The 27,049-nt window shown below is 38.8% G+C and overlaps 1 protein-coding gene across 21 annotated transcripts; it reads right to left on the bottom strand.

The window, feature by feature from the left end:
* Nucleotides 1-1,313: 1,313 nt before the first annotated feature.
* On the bottom strand, nucleotides 1,314-26,911 carry BCLAF1 (BCL2 associated transcription factor 1). 21 transcript variants are annotated; one of them, XM_072927021.1, is made up of 14 exons: nucleotides 26,775-26,911; nucleotides 20,011-20,084; nucleotides 18,931-19,023; nucleotides 17,953-18,076; nucleotides 16,200-17,105; nucleotides 14,094-14,765; nucleotides 13,814-13,983; nucleotides 11,052-11,157; nucleotides 10,073-10,157; nucleotides 9,227-9,402; nucleotides 7,908-8,088; nucleotides 3,620-3,766; nucleotides 1,824-2,033; nucleotides 1,314-1,682 (listed from the first exon to the last, which is right to left on the bottom strand). In XM_072927021.1, exons 4-14 carry the CDS (start codon nucleotides 18,054-18,056, stop codon nucleotides 1,677-1,679), a joined length of 2,763 nt encoding a protein of 920 aa, XP_072783122.1. In that variant the 5' UTR covers nucleotides 18,057-18,076; nucleotides 18,931-19,023; nucleotides 20,011-20,084; nucleotides 26,775-26,911; the 3' UTR covers nucleotides 1,314-1,676. The 21 variants fall into 21 exon arrangements, with proteins under 21 accessions (XP_072783122.1, XP_072783124.1, XP_004176413.1 ...); XM_072927023.1 differs by lacking the exon at nucleotides 26,775-26,911 and adding an exon at nucleotides 26,327-26,462; XM_004176365.6 differs by lacking the exons at nucleotides 18,931-19,023; nucleotides 26,775-26,911 and adding an exon at nucleotides 26,327-26,462 and having other exon boundaries at nucleotides 16,200-16,757; nucleotides 16,857-17,105.
* Nucleotides 26,912-27,049: the final 138 nt, after the last annotated feature.

Here is a 27,049-nt window from a genome sequence, read left to right as displayed (position 1 = left end):
CATGTAAAAGCAAATATTGTAACAAGTTTAGCAGGCCTCAAGTCATTCCTTCTTCAATACATAAGAAGGAATGACACCCTATTAACTAACTACTACTGGGAGACAAGTATTATTCCTTTCCCATTCTACACAGCTGCTGGCAAACTAATACAACCTAAAATATAGTTTCTTCAGCTACAATGAGGATTATTTTGTTTTCCTGCCTTCTAATGTTTAATTTATATAGAGGAGTTAACTACTCCCTACGAGTAAAGCAAATAAGAGGTCATACATTATATAGGTATTTAATACAAACACCTCTATTCAAAGCTTTTTTCTTTTTTTTCCCTACTTTTAAAGATATTATGCCATGTGACAGGGTGAAATAAGAACAGCTACACTTTTAACTCACCATAACATTAAGATTTAGTTTATCTACAACATTTTGAGGAAGAGAAACAAAGTAATCTTTTTGTATTAGAATGTCCTTGTTCTGGTAATTCAAGTATATTACTGTCATTCTTAACATTCTAGAGGTTAAGTGTGTACCTATCACTAAAACTAAGCTTCAAGGTTTGTTATTTTTGTTCAAACAAACAAACAAAACAAACCACCAACCAAACAACAACAACAAAAAAATCAATCAAAAACCCCTTAACAGCTGCACTTCGGCTACAAAAATTCTTCCAGCACAATTATTAGAAATCAATGTTGAAGAAAGTAAGATTAATTTCTCACTTTTCTGGTATACATGAATTCTCTTTACCAATTCAGATTTTAACATCTCTTGCTTTATTTTTTCAGGGATTTTGTGCTGTTTTGTTTCTCTCCTCCCACCTGCTCCTGCCCTGCTCTCTCATTTTAACTTAAATGCTGTACATGTGATTGGCTCACTCTTGCCAGATTACATACCCAGAGAGGCGCACACATAGAGAAATTAAAGAGGCAACTCTAACAAATTGTAAAAAGAAACTGCTAAAAAAGAAACTAGATTGATGCTGCCACCAAATTAACTTAAGTGTTCTGTTGATGGCTATCAAAAAATGCACTTGAAACTCACTGTAGTTTGTATATGCATATGTATTTCTGCAGCTACCAATGAAGAGTGACGATTTCACTGTTTAAGTAGAATTCTCGCTGCACCCTTGCAGGGTGATATAAGAATCCAGGCTTATCACTATGTAAATGTGATTCTCATGAACTAACATACAATCAGTATTTCACACAACTGTTTGTACTTATACTGTGACTGGATAACTACCCTTGAATACAATACTTATAAAAAGGCAACAGAGAAGTAGGGATCAGTTTATAAAAAATGCTGCTCCAAGATCTCAGGTGTGCAGAGCTGTAAGTTTACTTCAGAATAAAACACAGACATAGGGGAGAATCAAAACTTTTAGAGTTGTACTTGACCATATATTTGGACAAAGCAGAATTACACTGCATATAACAAACAGTAAAATTTCTTAAAAGTTGTTACAAATATTTTACTTTCTACCTGTACGATCATTAACATAGTTTACTATATCATGATTTTTTTCTAAAGGCTTAAAACTAAAACAATCTTGCTAAACTACTTTCCAACAGTAAAATTTAAGTAAAATGCTTACATTCATTTGACAACAAAAAAACATATTAAAAATGTTGTGTGGGGGGTGCAAGAGCTGCTCTTTCAGCTACAACTTTCTTCTGGGTTATTCCTGTGGAGAGAAAGAAAAGAGTCTTGTTGTAAACTGTTAATAATCAAACTCCAAAACCTTTAAAGTGATTCCTACATGCAGCCAATTACTTGGCATAGTGCAAGATGAACTGTCTGATCTGCAATTCACTGAATGATTTACCTTTTCCTCTTTGCGTCTGTCCTTTTCTTCATTATTCTCAATAGTTTCTTCCTCATCTTCCACAATCCCATCCCCTTGATATTTGTCATGTGTCCACTTCGGACTGCTACCTGACTTTTTGAAATTAAAACGCCCTCTGCCACGCTGGAAAGTACCACGGCCTCTTCCTCTTTTGGCCCAATAATCCACACCATCGTCTCTGTCATCATGCTACAACAACACCAGAAAAAGAGTAAGGTTAGACACCTCTTAAATGTAGCCCATAATGTTAGTACACTATAGCAAATGTATAAAACAAAGTAGCTGTTAAAAAGTTCTCTTCAGATTGTAATTATTCTAAAAGGGCATAATGCTGTCACTAAAACCACTAAAACCACAACACAATTGTTTGAAGAGCCCTTATTCACTGTGAGTCTACTCAAATGTTAGTAAGAAATCACTTGTCTGCAACTTACACTCAAGTCAGAATCAAGAATTACTAGTTTTGAGGGGAAAAAATCGTTACTTTAAAAGAAGCTCTAGGAAAGGGCTAGGTTACTTTAGCACAAAGGGAGTTCTTTACACTTCATAAGAGGTAACCGAAGGCAGCTTTCAGAAAATATGCCTCACCAGCACAACATAGGGCAACTTAAGTTCAAACTGTTAAAAGTCCAATGTTACCAAACAATTGTTGAGTTTCTCTGCTTAATAAGCCTAAAGTTTGCTGTCTAGCTACCAAATACAGCCTTATATAGTTTGGTATGTTCTCACAATCATTTCACACACTGCATGAAATCTACAAACCATTATTTAATATAAAAAAAGTTTCTATTTAGAATGGCGAGGTACACTTGCTTCAACATATGGTTTTTTTAACTTGTGATTTGGAAAGAAGTCTGAACTATTAAACATGTATCACACCCATATAATGCACTTTAATTACACAGAAGCAGTTGAAGGGCAGCTTATTTAATTTAAAATATTTTTAGAAATTCAAATTTAATAGCTAAAATTGATTGTTCTAATATCATGAATAGATTATCACATCTCTGTTTACAGATCAGAAAAGTTTAGACATGTCTAGGAAGCCAGAACTCCTTAATGAAATATCTGAATTGTGACTGCATTATTTCTTGGTTACCTGTTAACATATCTGTGACAAGCTACAATGCTACAGGGGAAGGTTGTATCTTCATTACTTATAATTTTTCAATGATGAAACAATATCCTCAAAGTTTGCATTGTTACAGAAATAACTGGAGCAGAGTCCACACTTCAGGTATACTGCACTACTTAGTGTGGCTACATCAAGTGTCCTCCTTTCATAATCCAGATGGGAAAAGGCATCAAAACCGTGGTGATTTTCTTATGACTATCACAGTACTCAGAGCAAAGAACTGCTCATAACAGAGTCTGCCTATGAAAATCCAAAAATACTGTAAGCTTTTCCTGATCTTTCACTTCTCTAGACTTCCAAACCAATGTAAGACAAATCTCAAATGTTATACAGACGTAAATCCAGGAAAACACAGCACAAGCCCTTCTGGTTTGAAGTTGGGGTTTAATTAATTTTGTCTGAACCCGCCTTCTTGCCCACTCCCTGATGAAAATTTTGGAGATAAATTCTGTGTCAGGCTTGTTACTGGCAGCCTGCTGCAGAAAGATGAAAGATAAGCAGAACCAACCACTACAGCCACCCTGATACTCTCACAGTTACTCTCGACCCTGTCCATACATGCATGCTACTTCTACGCTTGTAAAAAGTTTGGGAAAAAAAAAAAAAGGCATGCATAAGACATCGAGTTCTCCACACCCACCAAGAAGTATTTCTTGCTTTTTGGGGTATATTCAGGATCCCACTCCTCTTCCTTCGGTCTCTTCTGAAAAGTAGTATTTGAGTTGCTGGGACCAGTATTTGTTCCAGCAAAGACTCCTCTGGCTCTTCCTCTGCCCCTAATTCGAAACTGATTAACCAAGATGTCATTTAATCCATTTATGTAACACCACAAAGTAGAGTTCAAGTTCTCTATTACTGAAAATACTTTCTGTGCTTAATTACATTATTTGCAAGTGAAAAAACCATTTTAAAATTTACATACTACCTTAATATATTCAAGCATTCATTTTGAAATAATTATTATATTAAACTTAATTGAAACACATTGGAGTTCTTGGCATAAGATCACCCACAACCACTGAAAAAATACTTCACTGCTAGTAAACCAGTGTGTTGGAACAAAAGGTCACAAGAAGCTTCTAAGCTGTTCACAGACAAAAGACCAGGAGGAAAGCTAGACTGAAACAGGGACAAAACTATCGGGGGAAAAGAAAGGTATTTATGGAGTCAGTTGAATAATTTATGAACAGCGATTCTGGAATACATATTAACAGTGCAGTTTTCACAGGAGCATATCCCCCATGTGTTACTCAAGCAATTTTAACTGAGATTCAAGAATGTACCTCAGGTCAAATTACATTTCAAGTGATTAAATCCTTTAGTAATAAAAAAGTCAATAGTATGTACTGTGCACAGCAGCAATGCTTAAAGTAAAAAGGAGTGTTTTAAATATTCTTTATAATGAATTACTGGGGTTTGAAAATGGCTAGTGTCCTAGGTTAGCTACATGATCCTTGTATCCCCAATTGTCTGTTCTGTTTATGCTGGATAAAAAGTTTTGCACCTTTAAAACTTGTTCCAAGAGCAAAGCAGGGAGAGAAGAAGCGAGGAGCTCGTTTTCAGAAACTGCACTCGCTCTTCCACATTCCTGCTCATGGACTGTGCTGTCTGCGGATGGACAGACAGCAGGACAGAGCTCTCCTTTGCTTTTAGTTAGCTGTGGCAAAGAAGTTCCCTGGACTGTGGGGTTTTTTTCTCCTTTTCTTTGGGCCTGTTTAAACCTGCTCTGGACTGAACACCAGTAAAGCACCAGCCTGTGGCCCACTGGGCTGCAGCACTTCCAGAGCCAGAGGGACTGATAAGAGACTGAGTGAGCTGCAACCCAGGGAGGGGACTTTTCTGACCCCATTATCTCTTGTGGAGCAGCAAGTAGTTTTATTGTTTAATATTGTTCAGGTTTTATTATTTAATAAACAGTTTTTTCCACTTTTCTCCAATGAGGTATTTTTTTTTCCCCCAAACAAGTTGGGGGAGGGACCAATTGAATCTGCTTTCTAGAGGAACCCCTTGGGGGACCATCTCCCAAATTTTTGCCCTGAGCCAGGATAGCTAGAAAGTCTTACACCAAAAACCACCCTTAACTCAGAATACACTAAGTAGTAATGTATACAGTTATCTCAGCATGTAAATACTTAGCTTGTAGAAAACATTAAATGAGTCTATATCCTTCACTGAAGGGGAGAAGAAAGGTCAGTTTGGGAAGATAACGCTGCTAAAAACTGCAGTTACTATAGAACACAATTTCCAAAATAACCTACTTAAAAACATAGAACTGCATCTTCAGAGTAATAATACAAAAACAGGACTGGAAGCTGATTTGTTAAAAGTAAGCATGCTTCATAAACAATATAATTAATGAACTATTATGCATACTTAGTTCCACAAAGCTCTGAAACGTCTAATGCAGAATTTATGCTGGACAGATTTAAAATTACTCTGAAAGGAAATGGACTGTAAGACAATCTGTAGAAAACTCATAAGACCTATCCAATACACTGGAGAAAAAAAAAAAACAAACAAAAATTTTTTGGAGAACCATTTGGAAAGCAATAGACTAACTGTACAAGGGAGGAAATAAGACATGTTTTCTTTATTTCCAACAGCTTTACAAAATCAGGGCACAACAAACAGTAACCTGGGGGAAGGGGCAGGGGGCAGACAAAATTAAAAAAGAAAAAAAAAGATATCAGCATTTCCTGGTATTCAGTCCTGTGATCAATTCCCTTTAAGAAAAACATCTACGGTTTTCCTCACCATTTTATTAATACTTCCCCCTACCAAATCATCTTTAACATAAAGAACTACAGGATATACAATCTACTATTGTGTTATCTTTATGGGCTTGTTTATTAGAAAGACTACCACAAAAAAGATAAGTGTACATTTTCTATATAGAACTCATTTTAAACAGAGCTGCTACACAGAATTCTTTCAGATATAGATACTAATGACATTGCCATTGAAAAATTCTAATTATCCTTATTTTTGTGTCCATATTTGAAAACTATTCAGGATGCTTATGTATGGGAAGCCCAGAATCCAAGAGAATTGTGTACCAGCCAAAGTTAGTGAAAAATCATTACTGAATTAACATTAGCTTTCTGGATAGGGATGATGTTACATTCTCCAAGGCTTCCTGTTAGGAGAAAGATTAATTTATTTATTCCAAAAGCAAAGGAGTATTCACTGGAATGCAGCCACTATTAGCCTGTATTTACAAACACATTCCTACACTACCTGGTCTGTGTTTTTTGATACCATCCAAGATGCATCCCTAAAGAGGAGATCTGAGTCAGCAGTTGGCTTATTTAGATACACCTGCTCAGACACTTTGCTCCAAAAGCCTGTTTGTGACCATGTATCTTGTTAGGAACATTAACCTATTATCACTGCATAGACCAAATTGGCAGTCACTAGCCTATTTGGTCTATGCCAAATGAGTAGAAATCTATTAACTTTCCAGTTTCCATCCACCTCAATGGCATGTAAAGTAGCACCTCTGCCACAATGCATACAATCCGGTTTTATAAAGCAGGAAGGCTTCAAAAAATATCAAGTTTTCTCCCACTAAATCTCCTTGATAGGAGATGGAGTTTTAAGCTCTCTTTTGTTTAACTTCTCTTTTGTTTGTGCCATTATTTTATATAACTAGAAACTGTGCTGATAGTCATATTTGATGCCTACACCATCCAGGGATTTATATACTTATGCCACAGAGTTCCACAGCATAACTATATAAAAAATAATAAGAAAGGAAGAAATTATGTGCTTCTAGTGTTAGAAATTTGAAACGTTGAATTCTCCTCTAGGTAGCTACAGTTTTTTAGATGGAGGATTCAAGCTTCAAGTGTTGGCACATGCCACATGCATTTCAGACATCCTTATGTGTAGTTCAAAACTTATTTCTTGCATGACTAAAGGTTTGTAGTAAAACACCACACTTTAGCATTATTTGATCCTAATTACAGGCTACAAAAAGGAATTATTGTTGAAGTATGAAATTACTCCTACTTATTATGTAAAACAATTTTTCCCATCTAACATGGAACTTGAACTTTTTTGTGTTTAGCTGTGGTTTGGAGGTCTATTTTGCCGCATGGTTTGGGGATGGGTGTGTGGTGTCTATTTGTGGGTTGTTTTGGGCTTTTTTTTTGGTTTGGGCTCTATGGTGTTTTAAGTGCTCCCTATCATTTTCAAAGGCTTCTTTATTGATTCCTAGTTTTTCCAAATGCATCTACATTTCCCAATTATATATCAATAATTACACTAACATGGAATCTGAAAGTTTAAGGTTTTTCTGAAAACTATAGTGGTCAATATGCCACTTTCCAAATCACAATGCTTAAATACATTCCAGAGCTAGATCAATGAACTTTCATACTCAGTGGCTAGTCCAAGCCAAAGAAACACAAAAATAACAAGTATACCATCTCCTTAATACAGGTGTTTCAAGGTTGACATTTATTTTTAATTATGTGCCATTCTCTATTTAAAAAGTTGCAGGCATTACACACAAAAGAGTGTAAAACCAAACCCAACATGAGAGGGAAAAACAGAACCTGCAGGGAGCTAAGAGGTATCAGGACATAAGACTTAAAATTTACAGAAGAGTGAATTTTCAGATCCTGCTAGGAAATGGCATTATTACAGAAGAGCAAGGAATAATCAAGAAATCTTGTTCCCCAGACCCTTATGCTAGGATCTCTAATGTCATGCTAATATATATTTACAGATCATTCGACTACTCAGCTACTGGAGAGCGCTGAGGAAAAAAAAAAGAGACTCGGTATTTCAGGTTTGGTATATCATATAAAGACCTCAAGTCTAGCCTAACATGAACCACTACAACACTCCCTCATTTACTTTGTTACACTATTGCCATTGGTCAAGTGTTCGCAGTTTGGGGGAAGAATAGGGAAAAAACTTACAAAGGTGCCTCTTGGCCTGTTGACTCCTGCAAAACCAGAGTATTCTTTCTGTTCATGGTGTGTTTTGAACTCTTCATCTCTTTCTTTCTTGCAATCCTTTTCTTCTCGAGAACTGGATGAGGAAGAAGATGGGGAGGAAGATGGGGAGGACCGAGCACGGTCTTGGTCTCTTTTTTGTTTACTGAAAAATAAAAAAATATACTATGTGCTATTTTAAACGTACTAGATAGTCTGTAACATGCTATACTAAACCGGGTCTCTATATTTTATGAAAAACTAACCCCCTTCTGGTTATAAAGTCGCACATTACATATTTGAGATATTAAGGCAAAGTATATTTCCACTTTCCAGCCTCCTCTGACACATTTAAGTGCACTAAATGCATATTATTGCTGGCGAGTTGGAAAGCAGCAGTCTGCAAACTGTAAGATAGAACTTTTCTAGATTTTGATGCCATGAAGAGATGCTGTTACTTTTAAGATCTGCCTTTCTTCTGAGGCAGAAAAACACAAGTTAAAGGGAAAAACCCCTCAAGGTACAGTTTTACAGTAACTTGACACAATTCAGTTTGCACACTGTTGAGAGGTATGGTATGGGCTTCCCTACATAGATGGCTGTAGGGAAATTAGCCAGTGGAAGAAAATGTGGATACCAAAGTCAAAGTAAATGGGAAACAGGAAGTGTAAGTAAAAATTCACTTTATACAGTACAAAGCAGGGAAAAAAATCCTACAGAAAAACTTTTAGTAACCCCATAGTGGTATTAATTTGACCCAATTTACAAGATTTTAGCATTCTATTCAAAGAAAGGTCATACCTGAAGTAACTCTTACCACTTCTACACAGTATCCACTGAGATATGCTAACTTTTTTTCTTAAAAGAGCCCACTGGCTTTAGACAAAAATTTAGAAATTCCCCTTCTCACCCATGTTAAAACCTAAGTATCAGTAAAATTCTCATACTCTGGGTGTTATGAGTTGAAAAAGTGCGGAATCAAGCATAACGAACCAAAGTTCTTACACAAACTGTTTATAGAAATGTACTGCATTGAAGTCCAACCTCCTGATGTAGCCTGGATAATAGGACAGATTAATTTGTCATTTTTTTTTTCAGTGTTAGCTTGCTATTCCAAAGTTTTTGTCCTCATCCACCATAAGCCGTGTAAAAGACAGATAATACATATTTGCTGTAAAACAAATAATTTTAATTGTTTAAAATTAAATGATCCATTATACATTGAAAATTGAAAGCAATTAAGCTTACAATTACAAAAGGCTAATTTGAAGCTAAAATCCTCTATAGGGACTTCAAATATTTACCTGTCATCTTTGTAAGATTTGTAATCCTTGTAATCTTTTGGAGTTTTCTCTTGCTTTCTTGACCCACTGGATTCCCTGGAACCCTTTGAGTCTCCTCGCTCTTTACTTCGTTCTTTTCTACGTCGGTCAATGTCATGCCGAAGATCAGCAGAATCACACCTTAATTTTTTATCTCCCTGGAAACAAATATATATTTTGCAACAAAATATTGAAAAAAAACATCAAGAGAATCTCAGTGAAAAGGCAAACTGTGCATCAATTAAAATGTAAAAAGACAGAATTTACCTATTTTTCAACAAACTTCAGCACACAAATTGACTTTTCCCTTTACATGCAATGGCTACATCTAAAAAAGGAACAGCTAAGAATTTCAGTTTTAAACAAGCATTGCCATCAAGCCAATTGGTGTCTAGTTTTTGATTATACAGACCACAATGATACATGGTTTGAAGAGATAAATAAATCATTCTGGCGAATTCTTTTTAAACAGAGCACAACAACCTTTGTAGCTCAACCACAATGCTCACTGACGATCTCGGTACTTCCCTCTGCCCCAAACCTATTTTTGTCCTTGGGCAGCTTACTGGTCAAAAAACATGCAAGAAGAAAGGAGGCATGGAAATAGACTTCACCTTATGTACCAGGTTATTAATACAACAAAAACACACTACATAAACCAGCTTCTTGGTAACATGTTTAACTCAAAGGAAAAAAAATTCTAAATGCAAGTACTCTAAGTACAATAAATATAATTTTGTATTTTTATACAGAAAACCAGACATGAAGTTGAGATTTAAAATGAGACTAAGTTTAGAAGCACAGATAAGATATTTACTTAGAACCTACTTTTTGACTTTCTTCCTTAAAGACTCTCTCTTCACCTGTTAAACGGGTATGCTTCCTCAGGGTACTTGGAGAGATGTCAATCCTCCTAAATGTAAAATAAAAGCAGTGTCTTGCCATACATGTACATGACTGTTAACAGCCTCAGACATTTCATTTCAACAGAAAACTGACAAACCGTCATTTTTGCAGTAGAATAAACTTTTTGCATTATTAAACCTCACCATCAGAATACAGAAGCAGACTAAAAATGAAAAACCACAGCTCTGTTCTGTGTGAAGAATGCTAAAAACACAAATACAGAAAACACGCAGACTGATGTTTCATATTAAATATAGCTTGGAAGACAGAAAAAATGTTTAATGATTTATTTCAAAAGGACCAATATATGTAGGCAGTTGAAAGCCCACCCCCTCCAAGAAACCATCAGTACTATGATAGTTTGCTGTAAAGTCAAAAATTCTTAACAAGTAAATTGTGAAGTTAGATACTGTACTGTCACATGCAACAGAAATATAGTACACTGCATCATAAAACTAGAGCACATGATCAGACACTACATCTGCATGCCTACCTTCTTACCTTTTAGATTCTCAGATTTTTCAAAAAATTGCTGTAAATTAACACACACAAAAACTAAAGTAGTATGAGATGGAACATTTCACACTGAAGAAGAAAGATGCATGTACAGGGCTTCTTTTCATCTTCAGGACATATGCCCCTCAATATTTGAGCACTGCATGTGAGAAAAGTAAATATATCCCAAAATGAGATACAGAGGTAGAGAAGACACCTGTCGCAAAACCACAGATGAAGCCAGACCTGACTCAGATGAGTTCTCTTTTATAGAAGGTTTTTTTTTGTAATTTGTATTATATAAATTACCTCATCCAGATTAGCAACAGCATTTTGGGTTCTCAAAATAAATATTAGAAGACATTATTTGAAACACAAAGTATCTGCATATACAGTTAACATATACCTATGTATTTCTGGGCTCTTTTGTCGGGTGCAGTGCTCTTCAGTTGCTTTTTGATACGCAGTGAACCTCTCATTTAGGGTCATTCCAGCCGACTTGAAGTATTGCTCTGTTGGTTACAATAGAAAAAATACTGTTTCATTAGTTTCATTCAACTGACACTTATTTTACTCCTGACAGAAAGGCAAGTAGCAGGCAAAACCCACAGTACTTTCAATAAATTTATCAGTACAAGCAAATGTGGCGTTTTCTCTATTTTTACACACACTGTAACCCAAACAAAATAACAGCGCACAGCATCACTGCAAGTCTACTATGCTATGACTGTATCACATTTAATTCAAGCATCATTTACTGACTGGTCTTGCTCATTTTCAGTGACATTTTCCTCTAATGATAAAGAGCAATTTCTTAAAACTATTATTTTAAACTTTGCCCACAAGAGAACATGAAATTACTTTTGAGTCCTGAATATTTGCAATAAATACACTTTACCATTCATCTCATCTCTAACTTACAGTAAGAATTAGTGAAAACATTTAAGTAATGTCTGCTTCAATAACTACATTAATGACCTAACAACTCTTTTCTTAAAGGAATACAATTTCTTGACTAGGTGATGACAAACGATACAATTAACACACCTATGCATAAATAAATTCATTTAAGCATCTGGCATCTTGGCAAACTTGACAACTTCTCTGACAAATTTTCTCCTTCCTTCAGAGACAGTTAAACTAGCCACAGCAAAACTCAGTTTTTAAACCAGCTCAACAAATGTGTTTAAATGTAATATAGAAATACATAAAAGTCATGAGCTATGAAATGTTACATATGAAGCAAGCTATCTGCTTAACAGGTCAACATACATCTGTATCAACTTACCGCCCGGCATCCAGCATTTGTCTCATAACCAACCATTAAAACTTGAAACGGCCACTACAAGGGTAGTGCCTCAATCATAATTCCATCAAACACAGGAATTTGAGCTAGTAATTCTGTTTTTATGCCATTTTTGCCAGGAAGACAGAAGGTTCAACTTTGCCTGTTTGGCATCTGTATCTTTCAACAGCTATTTTACTTTTGTAACATGGATTTTGCCATTTCAAAACACATTCCAGGACCTAGTTACAATGAAAAAGAAAACATCACTGGGCATTTTCAGCTCTACATTAATAAAGAGCTGTTCAGACTGGTCGCATCACACCAATAACGAACATAACTTCAGCTTGTCAAAAAAGTTACAAAAATTCTGATCACAGACCACAGTAAATCTGAAACTTAGAGATGTTCTGCTTTCAAAAACAAGCGTAACAGTACATATTCTAGTAACTGACCAGACAGGCTGTCAAATTTATAAGATATTCAACGTACAAAAATTTACAGAAAAAGTCTATTCTGTGATCAACATATGAGAGTTCTGCAAGTATAATTTTCACCTAGAGCAAGTATTATTTTCACCTACAGCTACATGTGTACCATACGAGCAAAAATTTACAGAAGCTCTCACTGGATTGAGTCTTATATTTCTTTACATATGAATAGATACATTGACAACAAATTATTATACACTAAACATCCCAATATTTTTTTTAGCTAATACATTATCATAGTCCATTATCGTTGACTATTACTTTTTAAGTAATTCAATATGAAGGAAATAACTTATCTGAATTATGTCAACAAAATTGAGATTTTAAACTGAACTCAGCACATATTTTTAGCACAAAAAGCTCAGCAATTTTAGAAGCTAATGCATCTTAAAAACAATGCTTACAGACAGGTTCATTGAAACGGGTACCTAATTAAGCATTTCCACTTCTCCCTTTACTGTGATGATGCAACAAAATTACTTCCACCATCTTTGTAGTATCTCAGTTAAATTTAACACAACAGCAAGACAACAGTCTAGTGAAATAGAGCAAATGCTAGAGAAAAAAAAGCATTTAAAAACAGTCCAGACATCCCCAGGGGATTTTAGGAATTATCTATTTTCCCATTAAAAAACTTCAGAGGATATGACCTAAGTGATCGAAGTATCATATGGCCCAGGTTTGGATTCAAGTCATTTTGGGGGAGGACTTTTGTTGTGCTTGGTTTGTTGAGGGTTCTTCTTGGTGTTTATAGAAAAGAGCCACTACTGTTATATCAGAAAAAAATTAGTATATAACTCATTTAATGGAGGTTTATTTAACCACTGCTAAGTTTGTGTAAGTCAAATTCCTGAAAATATTGTCATATAGGAATAAAGCACACTAAAACCATGAACTTTACTACCATTTAGAACACATTTTTTCTTAAATCTTACTTGAGGAAAAGAAAAACCCTCTTAATAAGAATCTGGAAATTACCTCTAAGCTGCTCCAAAAGGAATGCCATTGTTATTTACAGACCAAAAACATCCATCAACCCACACCACAACATTTAATATAAAATTGTATGGTAAACTCATTAAAATCATATTAGAAAAACTGACCAGAATATGTTTAAACTACACCATAGAAATTCAAACCTTCTACGCTACATAGCATCAAAAACTTATCCAGAAACACAGAATACCTGCTATTATACTCTACACTGCTTGTGGGTTTTTTGTCCTAGTTTCTGTGGCTATTATTGTTCTAATTATTTTCATGTATACCTCAAGAAAGTCTGGCTAAATCACAACATTAGAAGAGGTCTGAAATCTTCCTGTACTAGAAACAGCAAGCAGGCTTAAATGAACTTGTCAGACAGATATCCAGTACAATAAACTAAACACATACCTTTGACATGGTGAACCAAAGACACAATGTGCTGAATAAATGACTCTGATGTGCTTTTGCTGGCCTGTGGCAACTTAATGTGGTCAAAGATGGATCGGAACTCTTGCTCCTTCTTGACGGAATGGACAAGTGTGCTAGCAAGCAGCCTGTCTTTAGTCAAGGAAGCAGGTCTAAAATGCATCAACAACAAAGAGACACACAAAAGAAACCACTAGTTTAAATAAATACGAACAACACTGCAGGCAGGTGGAGAACCACACTGTAAAGTGGAATAATTTACCTATTGGAATCGTCAAGAGGTACTGGTGCCATTTTGAGTTTAACTTCAGGACGATGGGAGTCACTGGCTATCATTTTGATCCTAAGTGGGCTCTCCTCTCTGAAGGTGGATTTTTCTCTCGCATCCAGATTCTTGTGTAGAGGAGGACTGTAATCAAAGAGTTCTTTGAGCTTTTCAGACTTTACCTGCTCAGGTGACTGAGTTTCTTTCTTCATCATTAGTCTCTCAGAACTCTTGTCTTCTTCCTTGTGCTTATCTTTTGTTGCACTAGGCCTTTCCACTACATAGCCAGTCTCTTTAAGCTTAAAACTTTTCTCATCTCTAAATCCATCGCTCTCTCTATTGCCCTTGATTGATATTTTAGATTTGTATTTGGTTCCTTCCTCCTCAGCATTCCGGTGAGATGCAGTAGGAAAATTTTTACCCTGATCTGCTAGGACAGATTTTCTGAACTGTCTGTAATCCTCTGTCTCCTCTGCGTCCTCCCCTTCAGAGTCATTAAACTTTTCCTTCCCAGTCTCTTTATCAACGAAAAAATCTAAAGTTTCCTGTTCCTCCCATTCCCTTTCTCCCTCTGTCCTCCCTTTTTCTGATCCTCTCTCCTTCTGGGCCTCCTTCTCCCTGGTATTACCCCTATCAAGCAGGTATACTCTAGACTCTTCATCTGTGTACCTGTGGATAGCAAAGAAGAGACTGGTAACTCTGGATTGCATTCATTCCAGTTCACTTGCATTCCCCTTTTGTGTCAATTCCACACCAAGAAGAAGATGAAAATACATTCCTTCGAGCAATTAACTTTAGCATGCAATGTTTGGCACACCTTTAACACACTGTATACACTGTAATTTATGCACTAATGGAGGCATCTGAAGAATATAGTGCCTTTCTGTAGAATGCCAAGGAATTTACTTGCTTGTTTTCTTAATCAGTACCCAGTTTCACATTCTCTCTCATTACACTAGAAATTTTTTCCATCAAATTCACATGGTTTGAAAACTCAGGCCACAATTCATTTTTGCACTTCTTTTACTGAAAGAGTTGAAGCAGTAGCATAAAAAACTGAATTCTTTTCAAGATCCTGCACATTACTAAAATAATTCCACAATCTAGCTCAGGTTTAGTGCATTCACTATATTGTGTTCAAGCAGGGAGCCATTAGAAGGCAGCTCTCCTAAACACAGAAACACACCAATTAATGATTTCAGCCACTGCCTTATTAGAACCTGTGTGAGCATAGTATACAGATACGTTCACCAACTCCAACACATCTAATGCAAGAGAAGTTGTATTTTTGATTTCCTAAGCTGTAATTTTTTAACGTGATAAAGCACTGACTAGACTAATTTTAAAGCCTACAATCAAGCCTACATAACATAGTCACAACTTCTCTTTTTGTAAGAAATCCACTGAAATATCAGTCACATTCAAAAGGGACAGTCTAATGCCAGTAAGACTTTAACAACTTTCAAAAATTACTACTATGTCAAACTTTTTAAGAACAAGTTGAACAATTTTACATTCATTGGAATATATACACTGAACTACCTTCACATCAACAGCAATATATTCCTAGAATACCAACACCTACCCTCTTTGATAAGTGATGCAATTCAAGGTATCAAAGATTTTATATTGCACCACACAATTAGCCAACTGATGCTATTTATGTCAACATAAAGAAATTATCGCACAACATTGATATTTTTAGACTTTCAGAATACTTGCATTTCAGACAACATGAAACATTAAAATGCTGAAATACGTGAACAGAGGTATCAACACTATCAAGCCAGCAAGTGTGATGCACTATTCCAATTAAGATTTTTCTTAATAGTAAAAATTGAGTACAAGACAATAAACCATAGAGGAAAAGCACAAACCAAGGATATCCTCCTCAAGGATACATGTCCCCAGCTCTACTACCCAACACTCAAGGCTTTGAAGCATCCTAGCACGAAAATACATATGTATCTTTCAAGCTCAATTCCAACCAGACTATTATCACTAGCGTTCCATAATGCATTTTCCAAGGTTATGGTGACAATCTTGATGAAACTTTAACAGTATTTTTAAGAGGCAACAGTAGGTTTATAACTTGGTTCTTACCTTTTCATAAACTTTCCACCTTTTGCAGTTTCCTGTTCACCACCCTCAGGATAAAACGACCGCACTCGAGCCTCCTCACGGGGGGCACTCTGTGATGGGATTGTCTTTGCAGGGCTTCTCCTTGAAGGGATATGATGCAGTGGGCTATTCTGAGAAGGACTATAGCGGCTAGAACCATTTCCAAGAGAACCAGAGCCAGATCTCTCAGGACTATGCTGAATGGAATGGGAATGCTGAGGTGTGTCCTTTGCTGAGTGGGCTGTGCTAAGCAGAGGGGCATCAGAGCAAGATGAACTCTGACTAGGTGGGGAGGCAATGGAAGGACTATGGGGTGACCTTGGACTGTTATCATAGGCTGAAAGGCCAGGCCAAATGTCGCCAGAAGCTGCTGATGATTTGTTGAAATCGTCAAGAGACTCTGATGGGTCGTGTTCAAACGTATCTTTCTGTTCATCTTGTGATTTATTTTTCAACGGACTGTCTTGCAAAGGAGCCCCTTCAGTCTTCTTTGCCTGCTTTTCCAGAGATGCGCGTCTTTTGGAGGAGACAGGTGATTTGCTGTATGGGGATGAAGAACGAGATGAAGAGGACCTTGGGGACCTGGAAGATCTGTAAGATCGACGAGACCTGCTCCGGGACCTCTGGGAAGACACCGACCTTCGTTTTGGACTTCTGGAACGGGAGCGGCCACGCCTAGGGCTTCTGGAGTGTCTTCGGTTCCAGACAGGCCTATAACCTCCACGATGGTATCTACCACCTCCTCCTTGATAATACCCTCTACCTCTTCCTCTGTAACCATAGGGACGCCTCATTCCTCTATTATTTCTGTAATCTCTGCGATAATCTCTAGAATAAACACGATCTCTGCTCCGAGATCGGGAGTACGTCCTTGACCGAGACCTGGAACTAAAATTAAAAAGTAACATTAGCATTTTACAACCAGAAAATTTGAAAGGAAAAAAAAAAAAAAAAAGAAGTGCCCTGATGCAAAATGCTAGATTTCTCAAAATGCAGTCAGAAGGTAAAGGTTGCAGACTCCCAGTCTTTAAGTAACTTCTACAATCTCTCTTTATTTATTATTTCTGAGATAAATTAATTATAATAAATATGCCTATACTGCTAAGGACTGTGAAACTTGGCATCATGTGATTAAGAGACTACCAGCCTCATTGGCCTCCCCAGACTTTCATTAGAGATCACCACCACCCTGGAACACAGCATTCAGTTTCTCAGCTACCACAGTTCACAGCCTGGAACAGGGAGTGAGTGACATGACCCTGCAGCATATTATGCCAGCCTGTGCATGGCAGCAGCTGAGGCAGCCAACATTCAATTGACTCACTTCTTATGGGAGATGGTAGTAAGTAAGATGAGGAAAACACTGGAGTCAACTGAGAAGACAACATACAGCAAACCTTACCTACTGAAGCCTTAAGTTACTTCAGATATAAAAAGTTTAATGAGAAATACAAATTACAGGGAAAAGAGACAAGACACAGAAAACATCAAGTGAAAGGGAAGAATCAAATGCGCCAGAAATCACAAAGAACCATTACCATTCTGAAGTTATCTTGAGATACAGGAAAAGATGGAGAAAAAAATTAAACAGAAATTACACTCAAAGCACAGTTTAACTACTGCCTAAAACGAACAGGATTCTAGGCTCATTTCTGCCATAGCATCATGCAAGTGAAAAACATTTTACGGACAAAACCCAATATACCAAATCATCTTTTCATACAGTAAGACTTACCTGTATCTCTTTTTTCTTGAATGTGATCTGGATCTTGACCTAGAGCTGGACTGAGATCTGGACTTCGATCTTGACGAGTGTGATCTAGAATTAGATCGACCCATTTCTGCCAGTAGAGCTACTCCTTCCCAAAAGGAAAAGCAATGAGAGGAGGGAAAAAAAATAGAAGCAACCATTTAGCATCCATGTAAAGGATATAAATGAACAAAATTTGCATTTACTAAAATGACACTGTTAGAAAGTAGTATAGTATTTGCTAAACAAAAGAGCTTTGGAGACAATGTAAGTACATTTAACAGTAAATGAAAAATTTAACCACATTTTAAAGAATTTAACATTGCTGCAGTGCACACAATTTCTCTGAAAACATGAAGTTTAACAGTAAAAGGTTTTTTCTAGAATCAACTGTACACAGAGACTCCAGCAAAAAGGAAGAAGCAGAAAATGAAACATTTCTGCACATTAAGGCAAGAATAATGTCACTCTGGACAATCTAGCTATTGTGTGGTTTAGCTATTGTGTAGTTCTCTAGCATTTCCAATGCACTGTTCCTTCTCCAGGAGGAGTTCACAGTCCTCTACAATGCACCATTCACATGAGCAAAGAAAAAGCCCTGAAATATTTGGTCCAGCAGTTGTTAACTTGACCCACAGGCATTAATTCTCTTAACCATATGCACTAAAGCTCATCACTGATCCGAATTTCCACTGCTCAAGATGCCCATCCTGCATATTTTTAGATTAACATAGCTTTCTAACCTATATGCAAAACGCACAGCCAACTTAAAGATTTTAACAATTAGTTAAACAGTATAGCTTTTAAGATTCAACACACTTCAGCAGAAATTAATCTATGAAAACTACAACTGATTATAAATCAATAACTCAAAGAAAGTAATTCATAATAAACTATCATTTCATCTTATGTACAGTCCTAATAGATATTTAGAATTAGTGCTAACCATAAAAAAATACACACCTTTTCCTTTTCTTTTTGGATCAGTGGCTAAAAATCCCCAATTTAATTAATAAATACTTTGACCCATTACCATTTTCTTTTGAAATTGCCCAGCTTTAAAAAACAAAAAAAAAAGCATCACATTAGATAACCTGAATAAAAGGTATGAACAAGTAACTAGGTATTTTCAGGCCTTTGAATGATCAATTATCATTTAATAATAATCAAAATAGAAACAATCAAACATTTACCGCTTGTATTGCAAACAGGCTTTAAAGCCTAAAATTACTGTACCAAAAATACTAGCTCAACACAACAAGCACTTTCTCTCTTATATAATCTTTCTCATTACCTGGGTGGTATTTCAATTATGTAAAGACAAGAACAACATTAGAATTTAAGCTAAAGTTACCAAAATTACAGAGATTTTAGACACGTCTAAGAGAACCCAAAAGAGAAAAGCAGATGAACTTTTCTCCTATCAACTGGTTCCTCCTGCCCCCCATGACTTTCCCCACGAGCATTTGCATGGTATAAGAGGTGTATCTTCATCTGAAACTAGCCCAGCAAAAACTGAACTTAAACCAGACTTCCATGTAACTCAGAAAAAACTATTTACCTTGGCAAAGAAGAGTGTGTTGAATGCTCTTTTTTATTGGCTCCTTCCACTAAAAAGCAAATTTGCAGAACCTATACTTTGAAGATATTTTCTAATTCATTGAGTTCAATTAAACTTACAGAAAATGGCTTGTAATCTCTTAGGATCAATACTCACAGGCAACATAAATTTAGACCTTTTAAACTGTTTAAGACATGCCAATTTTCCAAGAGCGACAGAAAACAAAACCTGGTGGAGTTTTGTTTTCTGTTACAAGTAATTATCAAACCAAACATCAGATACACAATGTTTATAATAAAACTCAATCTCAGCTTTAAATTATTTGCATTCTATGTATGACAAGAACAGTTGATCTTTACAAGACTGTTTTATATACAGTAGCTTTTGACTGCAAGAATAAAATTTAGGAGAGCAAAAGAAGATTTAATTTTCGATAACTGAGTTCAATCAGAACATTTAAAAAGGACTTAAGCTAAACTCACCTCAACCTGTTAGTTGGTGTCAATGAAGAAATTATTTCAAAACTCTGTATTTGTGCTTTCAGCAATACTGATTCCTACAGAACAAAAAGTGAGACTGTCAAAGACACGAACATTTGCTAAGAGGAAGCACCTTTTTGCTTAAACGGGTTCAAACATTTTTTATCTCATGAAAAGACAATACATAAGAAATAGCAAATTTACTCTTGGACTTAGTGATGCTGCACACTAAGACCAGAGCAGCTCAAGAGGCAGACACTGCCAAGTGGCAAATCCCTTTCCATACATGACCACTCCTTCCTCAGCCCTGGTAATAGGGGGCGCAACACATTAGCCTCACCTTCACAGCAGCCCTGACAGCCTTCAGGTCTTCCAGTGACCAGCTCTTGATACCTAGAAACCACTTTCATTTAACTAGGTTATCCAAGTGGCTCAATGAAGGGCCAAACTGAGCTGGATTAGGGAGCAAATAACAGCATGCAGCCAAAAAAAGGGAGGCAAAAAGGACAGTGGCAAACTGTTAGACCAGTCTGAGTTCTAGCACACAGCTCTGCACTTCACTGGAGTTATCTTATTGGAAAAAAAAAAAAAAGGGGGATGAGAACTCAGGCCAACGGCGAAAGCTTTATCTTCAGGTTTCTCCTGCAATATTTACAGAAGCACTACTCTAGTATAACTTCTTGTTTAAAATGCATATATATATATAATTTTACCTAAAGAGTGAACATCTTCAAGAACTAGCTCTTTTACAGTTATGCAGAAAGGAAGCATAACTGTAGTAACAAAATCAGTCTCAAATGTATGAATTATTCACTGGCCTCAGCTTTAATTACCTCCAAGCCTTAAGATTATATACATTTGTAGTCTAACTCAACATTAAGCACACTTTTCAATTCCACTCAAGCAGCAAAACAGGGATTTTATCCTAGTTCTCTACAGACAGGCTGGATCTTCAGAAATTCTGCAGCTCAACAATTCAATTCATTAAATCCAAAGGCACAAGACATTGACTGTTCCTAAAGAACACTTCCACACTTGTTCATAGGTGTTTTCTTCATCTAAAAGAAGAAATGTAGCATTTGTGTTCATAAACACTGCTTTCAAAAGTCCACTTACCATTCACTAGTAGTGACCAAGATATTTCCAATTTCTACAAAATATATGGTTTATTAAGATTAAGTTTTTACTTCTCATCATCAGCAAGCATGAGTCTCCGAAGGAGCACAGTAGTGTATCGGACCATTTCAGATTTTGTCTAGACAAAAGGCGAGATGGTATTAGCCAGTAAAGGGTAACGAAGGCATTCAGAAGTCCAGTACAAAAACAGCAATACAAACGTCAAGTTCAGGCTGAGATTTTAAATGAATACTTATATAATCTGTATTTCTGACTTAAACTGCTGTTAGCTGAAATCCCAAATCCTAATTTAGACAAGTCTTTAGATTCTGGGGATATGGAACAAGATAGCTGCTTCACTTTTAAAACTTCTAAGTAGAAGACAGGATCTTAAATTACCATAACTCAAACTCTGGTAGTCAGTTCTGCAGTCTTAGAACTCTTTTCTAGCAACTAGCAAAAGTGAAAATAGGCACACTTCTCTGTTTTTAAATAACACATTAGTTATACCACATCCAACCCTGGCAGCTAAAACATACCTGCTACCCTTTTCCCATTTAAGTTTCTTAAGAAGAGTACGGATATAATGCTTTAAAAAAAAAACAAACTTTAATAAAAACCCTTAACTTCTTAAAAAACATGTAACTATTTGCAGCTTTTGTTTCCATTTAGTTGTAATAGGTAAAACCTTGACACACAAGACCCACTTATCCAAACAACACTGATACTTAGGAACAGAAGCGAAAAGACTACATAGCTGAGGTGGTTTTGGTCCGTGTAAATATTCTCACAATATGCAAGAATCTAAAATTTTATTAACCTTTATTAAAGCTCATTTAGAAAAGAACTGTGGTAGTACCAAAAGTATGTAGGAAAAGAGCTGTCTGTGACAGTCAGCTCCTACATGCTGCACACCTTCAGAGAAAAAGTACCCATCCCCAGAGCACCACAGCTACAACATCCTGGTTCACAGCAGCAAATGAAATCACCCACAGCCTCTTTCCTGCTCATGGCCAGGCTGGGGTGGCTACACCACACCAAGTACGGGCACAGTAAAGGGCAAAGAAATACAGGTCCTCAGCATCATTTGTTGCTCTCTCCGAAGAGACCCACACTCGGCCAAAGGTGTGCATCAACAATGTGAAAATGCGTCACTATCACCCAGCATTTTTAAGAGAGGATCACAACTGCTAGGAACATGGCCTGTGCCTGAAACACCACGGCTCTAGTGCACACACTTCTTTTTCCCTCACTTTCCACCCTACATAATCAAAAGGAGATGCCTGGCTCTCAACCATTTCACCACCGTATTAAAAAAAAAAAAAATCTGGATTTTACAAAGGAAGCTGCTGCAGCTCCACAGAATAAGGTGGCTCTGCTAGTTTAAAGAAACAGTTCTGTCTCTCCTATGCTGTGTTTCCTCACATTCCTGATGATGTCTCCTATGCCAGTCTAAGTATTTCTGCACCCACACACTGGATCACTTTCAATACAATTTTTTTTTTTTTTAATATGGTTCATTACACAGCCCACAGACACTTGGGCCAACACAGAGAAATTGAAATAGCAGCCGGGCAGGACTGCTTCTTTTGGCAGCACCACAAACTTAAAGTCTCCTGAAACCAGCTTGGCATAGCCTCAAGAAGCAGCAAACTTGGTGGCATTTAAGATTTTTAACAATACTTGCAAGCAGCTTTAAAAAATAAAAACCAAAACACCAAAAAAAACCCTACAAACAAACAAAAAACCTCACCAAAATAAACACACACATAAAGTCAAAATAACCAAAACCAAACACAGTCAAACAACCAAGACTTAACACAGAAACCACTATGTTTTCCAAAAATTGGCTAGTCCACCATCTGTCAGTTATTGAATCACATCCAGATAAGTTTCTTAATGAAAAAAACAACAGCATCTTTGGGTGTCTTCAACCAATCTTGGCCATCAAGCAAAAACAAGATATACAACACAATCAGGCTTATCCCATCACAAGCAACACAATAAGAAGGATATAAGTATCACTGTCAGCATTTGCTATGTTTAATAAAATATTTAAAAGACGAGGAAAATGGTAACCAATTCCTTTTATATAGTATTTTTAGGAGTCTTCACTACACCACTGATGTTGGGGTTTTGTCAGAGTACACAGACTGTAGATACAACACATCTCTTAATCAGTTTAACAAGTTATACATCACATGTAAGTTTAAGACATTTTAGGACAGTTATGCCCACTCACACTAGCAAAACACTGCTTCCTCTTAGATCCCTTAGTTTTGCTACCCTTCCTTTATAGCTAATTAGTAGTCAGTATTTCTCTTGCTTAAACATTACTTGAGAGCTGTCAGGTAGATTTAAATAAAAATCTTGTTCAAGTAATTCACAAGCTGTTGCCAAAATGTGTTTTCATTCAGAGATTCAAGCTTCCAAAGACGGGACGATTATACAACCATGACAACACAAAAGGGGATAGGACAGCCTTCATAAAATTTCACAGAATTTGTAATAGTTTCTCATAATACAGAAATAAAGAAAGCCAGTCTTAATGAGACAGCACTGTAAGTCATCTATTCAGTGCTTGCACATCTGCTGTGCTTTCTTATCCACTCTCTACCTCTCCCCTCATTTTTTTTTTATGTTCACAACTCTAGCAGTGGCACATCACACGTAAGAATAGAACACATTTTATAGTCACTTAAACCCATCCTACTTAGATCGTCAGTGACTTAGATTCCTTCAAATACTAAAATTTCATGGCAAATTTGCCTGAACTACCTTGTTATATACAAACAAGAGGTGGGAAGCACTACTTCACCCATTTCATATGCTGGAAATATAATGGAAACAGTAAAACATACAAAGGCCTTCCCCCCCCCCCCCAACTCATTAATTTCTATACAGAAAATAACACAAAATATTTGCAAATTAATTCAAAAACCAGCATCCTAGTAAAAGTAAAATCACCTCTGCAAAACCCTCATATGATTGTTAGCTGTCTTTTATGTAATACTAATGGCAAACAAAACCGTGCTTTTCTAACTAAAAAAACAAAGAAACCAAAGTGACTGAGAAATGCATCCATACACAAAAAGAAATTAGCATGCTTATGAACACATACTGTTTTGGACAGCCTTTGTCATTTTTGTGTGTGTGTTTTACACACCGTGCTTTCATACACCCTTACACCATGGTTTCCAGGCAATCTTCCCACCCTCATTTGTTCCAAGACTGACACTCTCAGAGGTGTTTGGTGGGCTGCAGCAGTGCTCCATAAGAAAACTACTCTGGACAAAAGCTGCCTTTTCAGGCTCATCACCTCCCAGTTCCCATTTACCACAAAGCTGTACGAGGCCAGTGGCAGCACAATGAACAAGCAAGCAAGGCGCTTCTTTGGAATACCTTTGGGAGAAACTCACACAGACAAACAGAGCACTTTCTTCAGTAGCTTTCTTCACCTACCTCCACTACCTGTAAACAAACTGCAAATGTTCTCTGGCATTCTACAAACCCCTACAACACTACCTCTCCTTGACAACCAGACTGAATATAATCCACCCAAATATCTGCACTCTAGCTCCAAACAGCTCCCTGCTGATTTTTTTCTAGATTCCTATGACCACTTTTAAGATTTCTGCATTCTCAATGTAAACAGGCTCTTCTTCATGGTATGTGCTCCTACCTCCTGCCCTCAGGATTTTGCCAGCCACAGCCCTCACCTAAGAAGTTGCTCCACACAGTTGCCTCGCTCAGGAGAGAGGCACTCCAGCTCCATGCACCGATATAAGTAATACACTGAACCTCGTCTGGCCATTCAGCACAGCCTGTCACTCAACATCAAAAGCGACAAGTGGGAGGATGCAATTCTTACTTTCCCTGACACAAAATAGATGCGTGCCTGGAGCACACCTCAGTGCCAAAGCCATTACCTCGGCCTCATTTTCCCCACTTTTGTCCAAAACAACATGATTATCAGAGAGAAGGACGAGGAGGAGGGAGGAGAAAAGCAGCTAGACAGCATTTTCCTGCAACTCCACGCTGTTTAACTAATCCCTCCCACACCAAGAACAACTATTCTAAGTGATATTTTTATACATTTGCATTGCTCAAGTAGTGACTACTCGCAGAGTCAAGAGCACCTTTGTTTTGTATGCCCTCACGTCTTTCTGTAGTAAAATTTAACTGATCCTCTGAGGACAAAACTTTCATCTCCGAGATAAACAATTGACGGGTTGTACTGACTTCGTACAGGATCAACACGACAGACAAAACAAGAACCTGATTTTCATAGAATTAAAGGCGAAAAGCAGGAGGTTTACAAAGCAAAGGGGAAATAACGGGAATGATCCTGCAATGGTTGCAGAGTACAGCATAATCAAGACTGGCAACACAATAGCCCCTTTCACCAAGGGGCATAAAACCCACTGCGGTCCCTCACGGGCTTTTGCGGGCATCTGCAATCAGAGCAGGAAAGGCGCAGGGAGGCGTGGGGCACCTCAGGCACAAGCGCCTGAACCAAAGCCATGCCCGAAGGGAAGTTCCTCCAACGACCGTAAAAGGCCGATTCAATACCGGGAACCATCCTTTCTCTCCGGCACCGTTTCCCTCGTCAGTGTCACACCCACAATGATAACGGGGAAATTAAACATTCCCGTAACCAGCGTTATACAGCCACATCCCCTGGGGCCTTCCTGCCTCCTCCGGGGAGGCCGAAAGCCAAAGGCCGCGCACCCGGGGCGTAAGCCCAACGGGGCCGGCCAGCCGCCCGTTCCCCACATACCCCCACACCCCCATCCCGCCAGGCTTCCAGGAGCTACAAGGCAGCTCCGCTGCCGCCTCCCACCGCCGCTTCCCCTTCTACCTTCGCTTCCCGGGGCGCAGGGAGGAACGGCACCGGCTCGGTCCGGCTCCCGCGGGAAGCGGTGGCCCGCGTCAGGGCGGTGACGGCGACCGCCCGTTCCCGTCCCGTTCCGTCGGCTGGCGCGGGATAATCGGGATAATCGGGATAATGGCTGCGGAGCGCCGAGGTCACGCGGCGCGGGAAGGCGGGACGGCGCGGCGCGCGAGCAGCGCGCGCTGGGGGGCGGGGCGGGGCAGGGCCGGGCTGCGCCCCCTCAGGCTCCCCCCGCCATCTTCCCCTCAGCCAGGGGCCGCCGCCCCGCCAAGCCTCCAGGCAGCCCCTTTACCTCCGCACTTCTCTCACCTAGCGGGCGGGAATCCCGGCGGCCCCGTTCCCTTATGGCAACCGGGCGGCCATTTTCCGTCTCGCCGGAGGAAGAAACGTGAAGCCCTCGGGGAAAAGCAAAAACCACCGGGGGGGGGGGGGGGGCGGGAGCGGGGGGGCGAAGGGTTGTTGCTGCTGCCGCCGCCGCCGAGGCGTCACTTCCGCTCTGGGCGAGGAAGCGCCAGCCCCGCGCTCAACGCCCGAGCGCCATCTTGGTTTCGGGTACCCATCCGCGGGCAAGATGGCGGCTGGCGGCCGCCCGCCCCCGCCGGGCTGTGTCCCTGCCCCGGGCCCGGGACTCCGTGTCCCGCCCGCTGTGCTGCCCAGCTCCCCCCGCGCCGCCGCGGCTAAAAGCCGTCGCCTCGTAGCCTCTCGTTCCCCGAAGGGCGGCAAAAGCGCAGGGTGCCCCCGGCCGTTGCCTGGTTACCTGTGGCGTGGGGTGTGCATGTGTGCACAGGCGGCGCTGGGAAGGGGCCGCGTGCGGAGCGCGGCGCGGGCAGCGGCGCGGCACCCGGCGGCATGGGCGGCCGGGGCTCCGCGCACCGGCAGGGAGATGGCGGTGCCGCGGCGCTTTACTGCAGCGCCGTTTGCAGCAGGCGGGCGGTGTCGCTTGGTTGCGCTACAGCAGCGCCACGTTCGGGGAAAGCGCGCTCAGGAGGCGTCTGTACCGCCACAAAGGTGTGGCCGAGGGCTGCGAGTGAG

Source organism: Taeniopygia guttata, chromosome 3, assembly GCF_048771995.1.
Source record: "Taeniopygia guttata chromosome 3, bTaeGut7.mat, whole genome shotgun sequence".
NCBI lineage: Eukaryota > Metazoa > Chordata > Aves > Passeriformes > Estrildidae > Taeniopygia > Taeniopygia guttata.
This window is presented reverse-complemented; position numbering and strand designations above follow the sequence as displayed.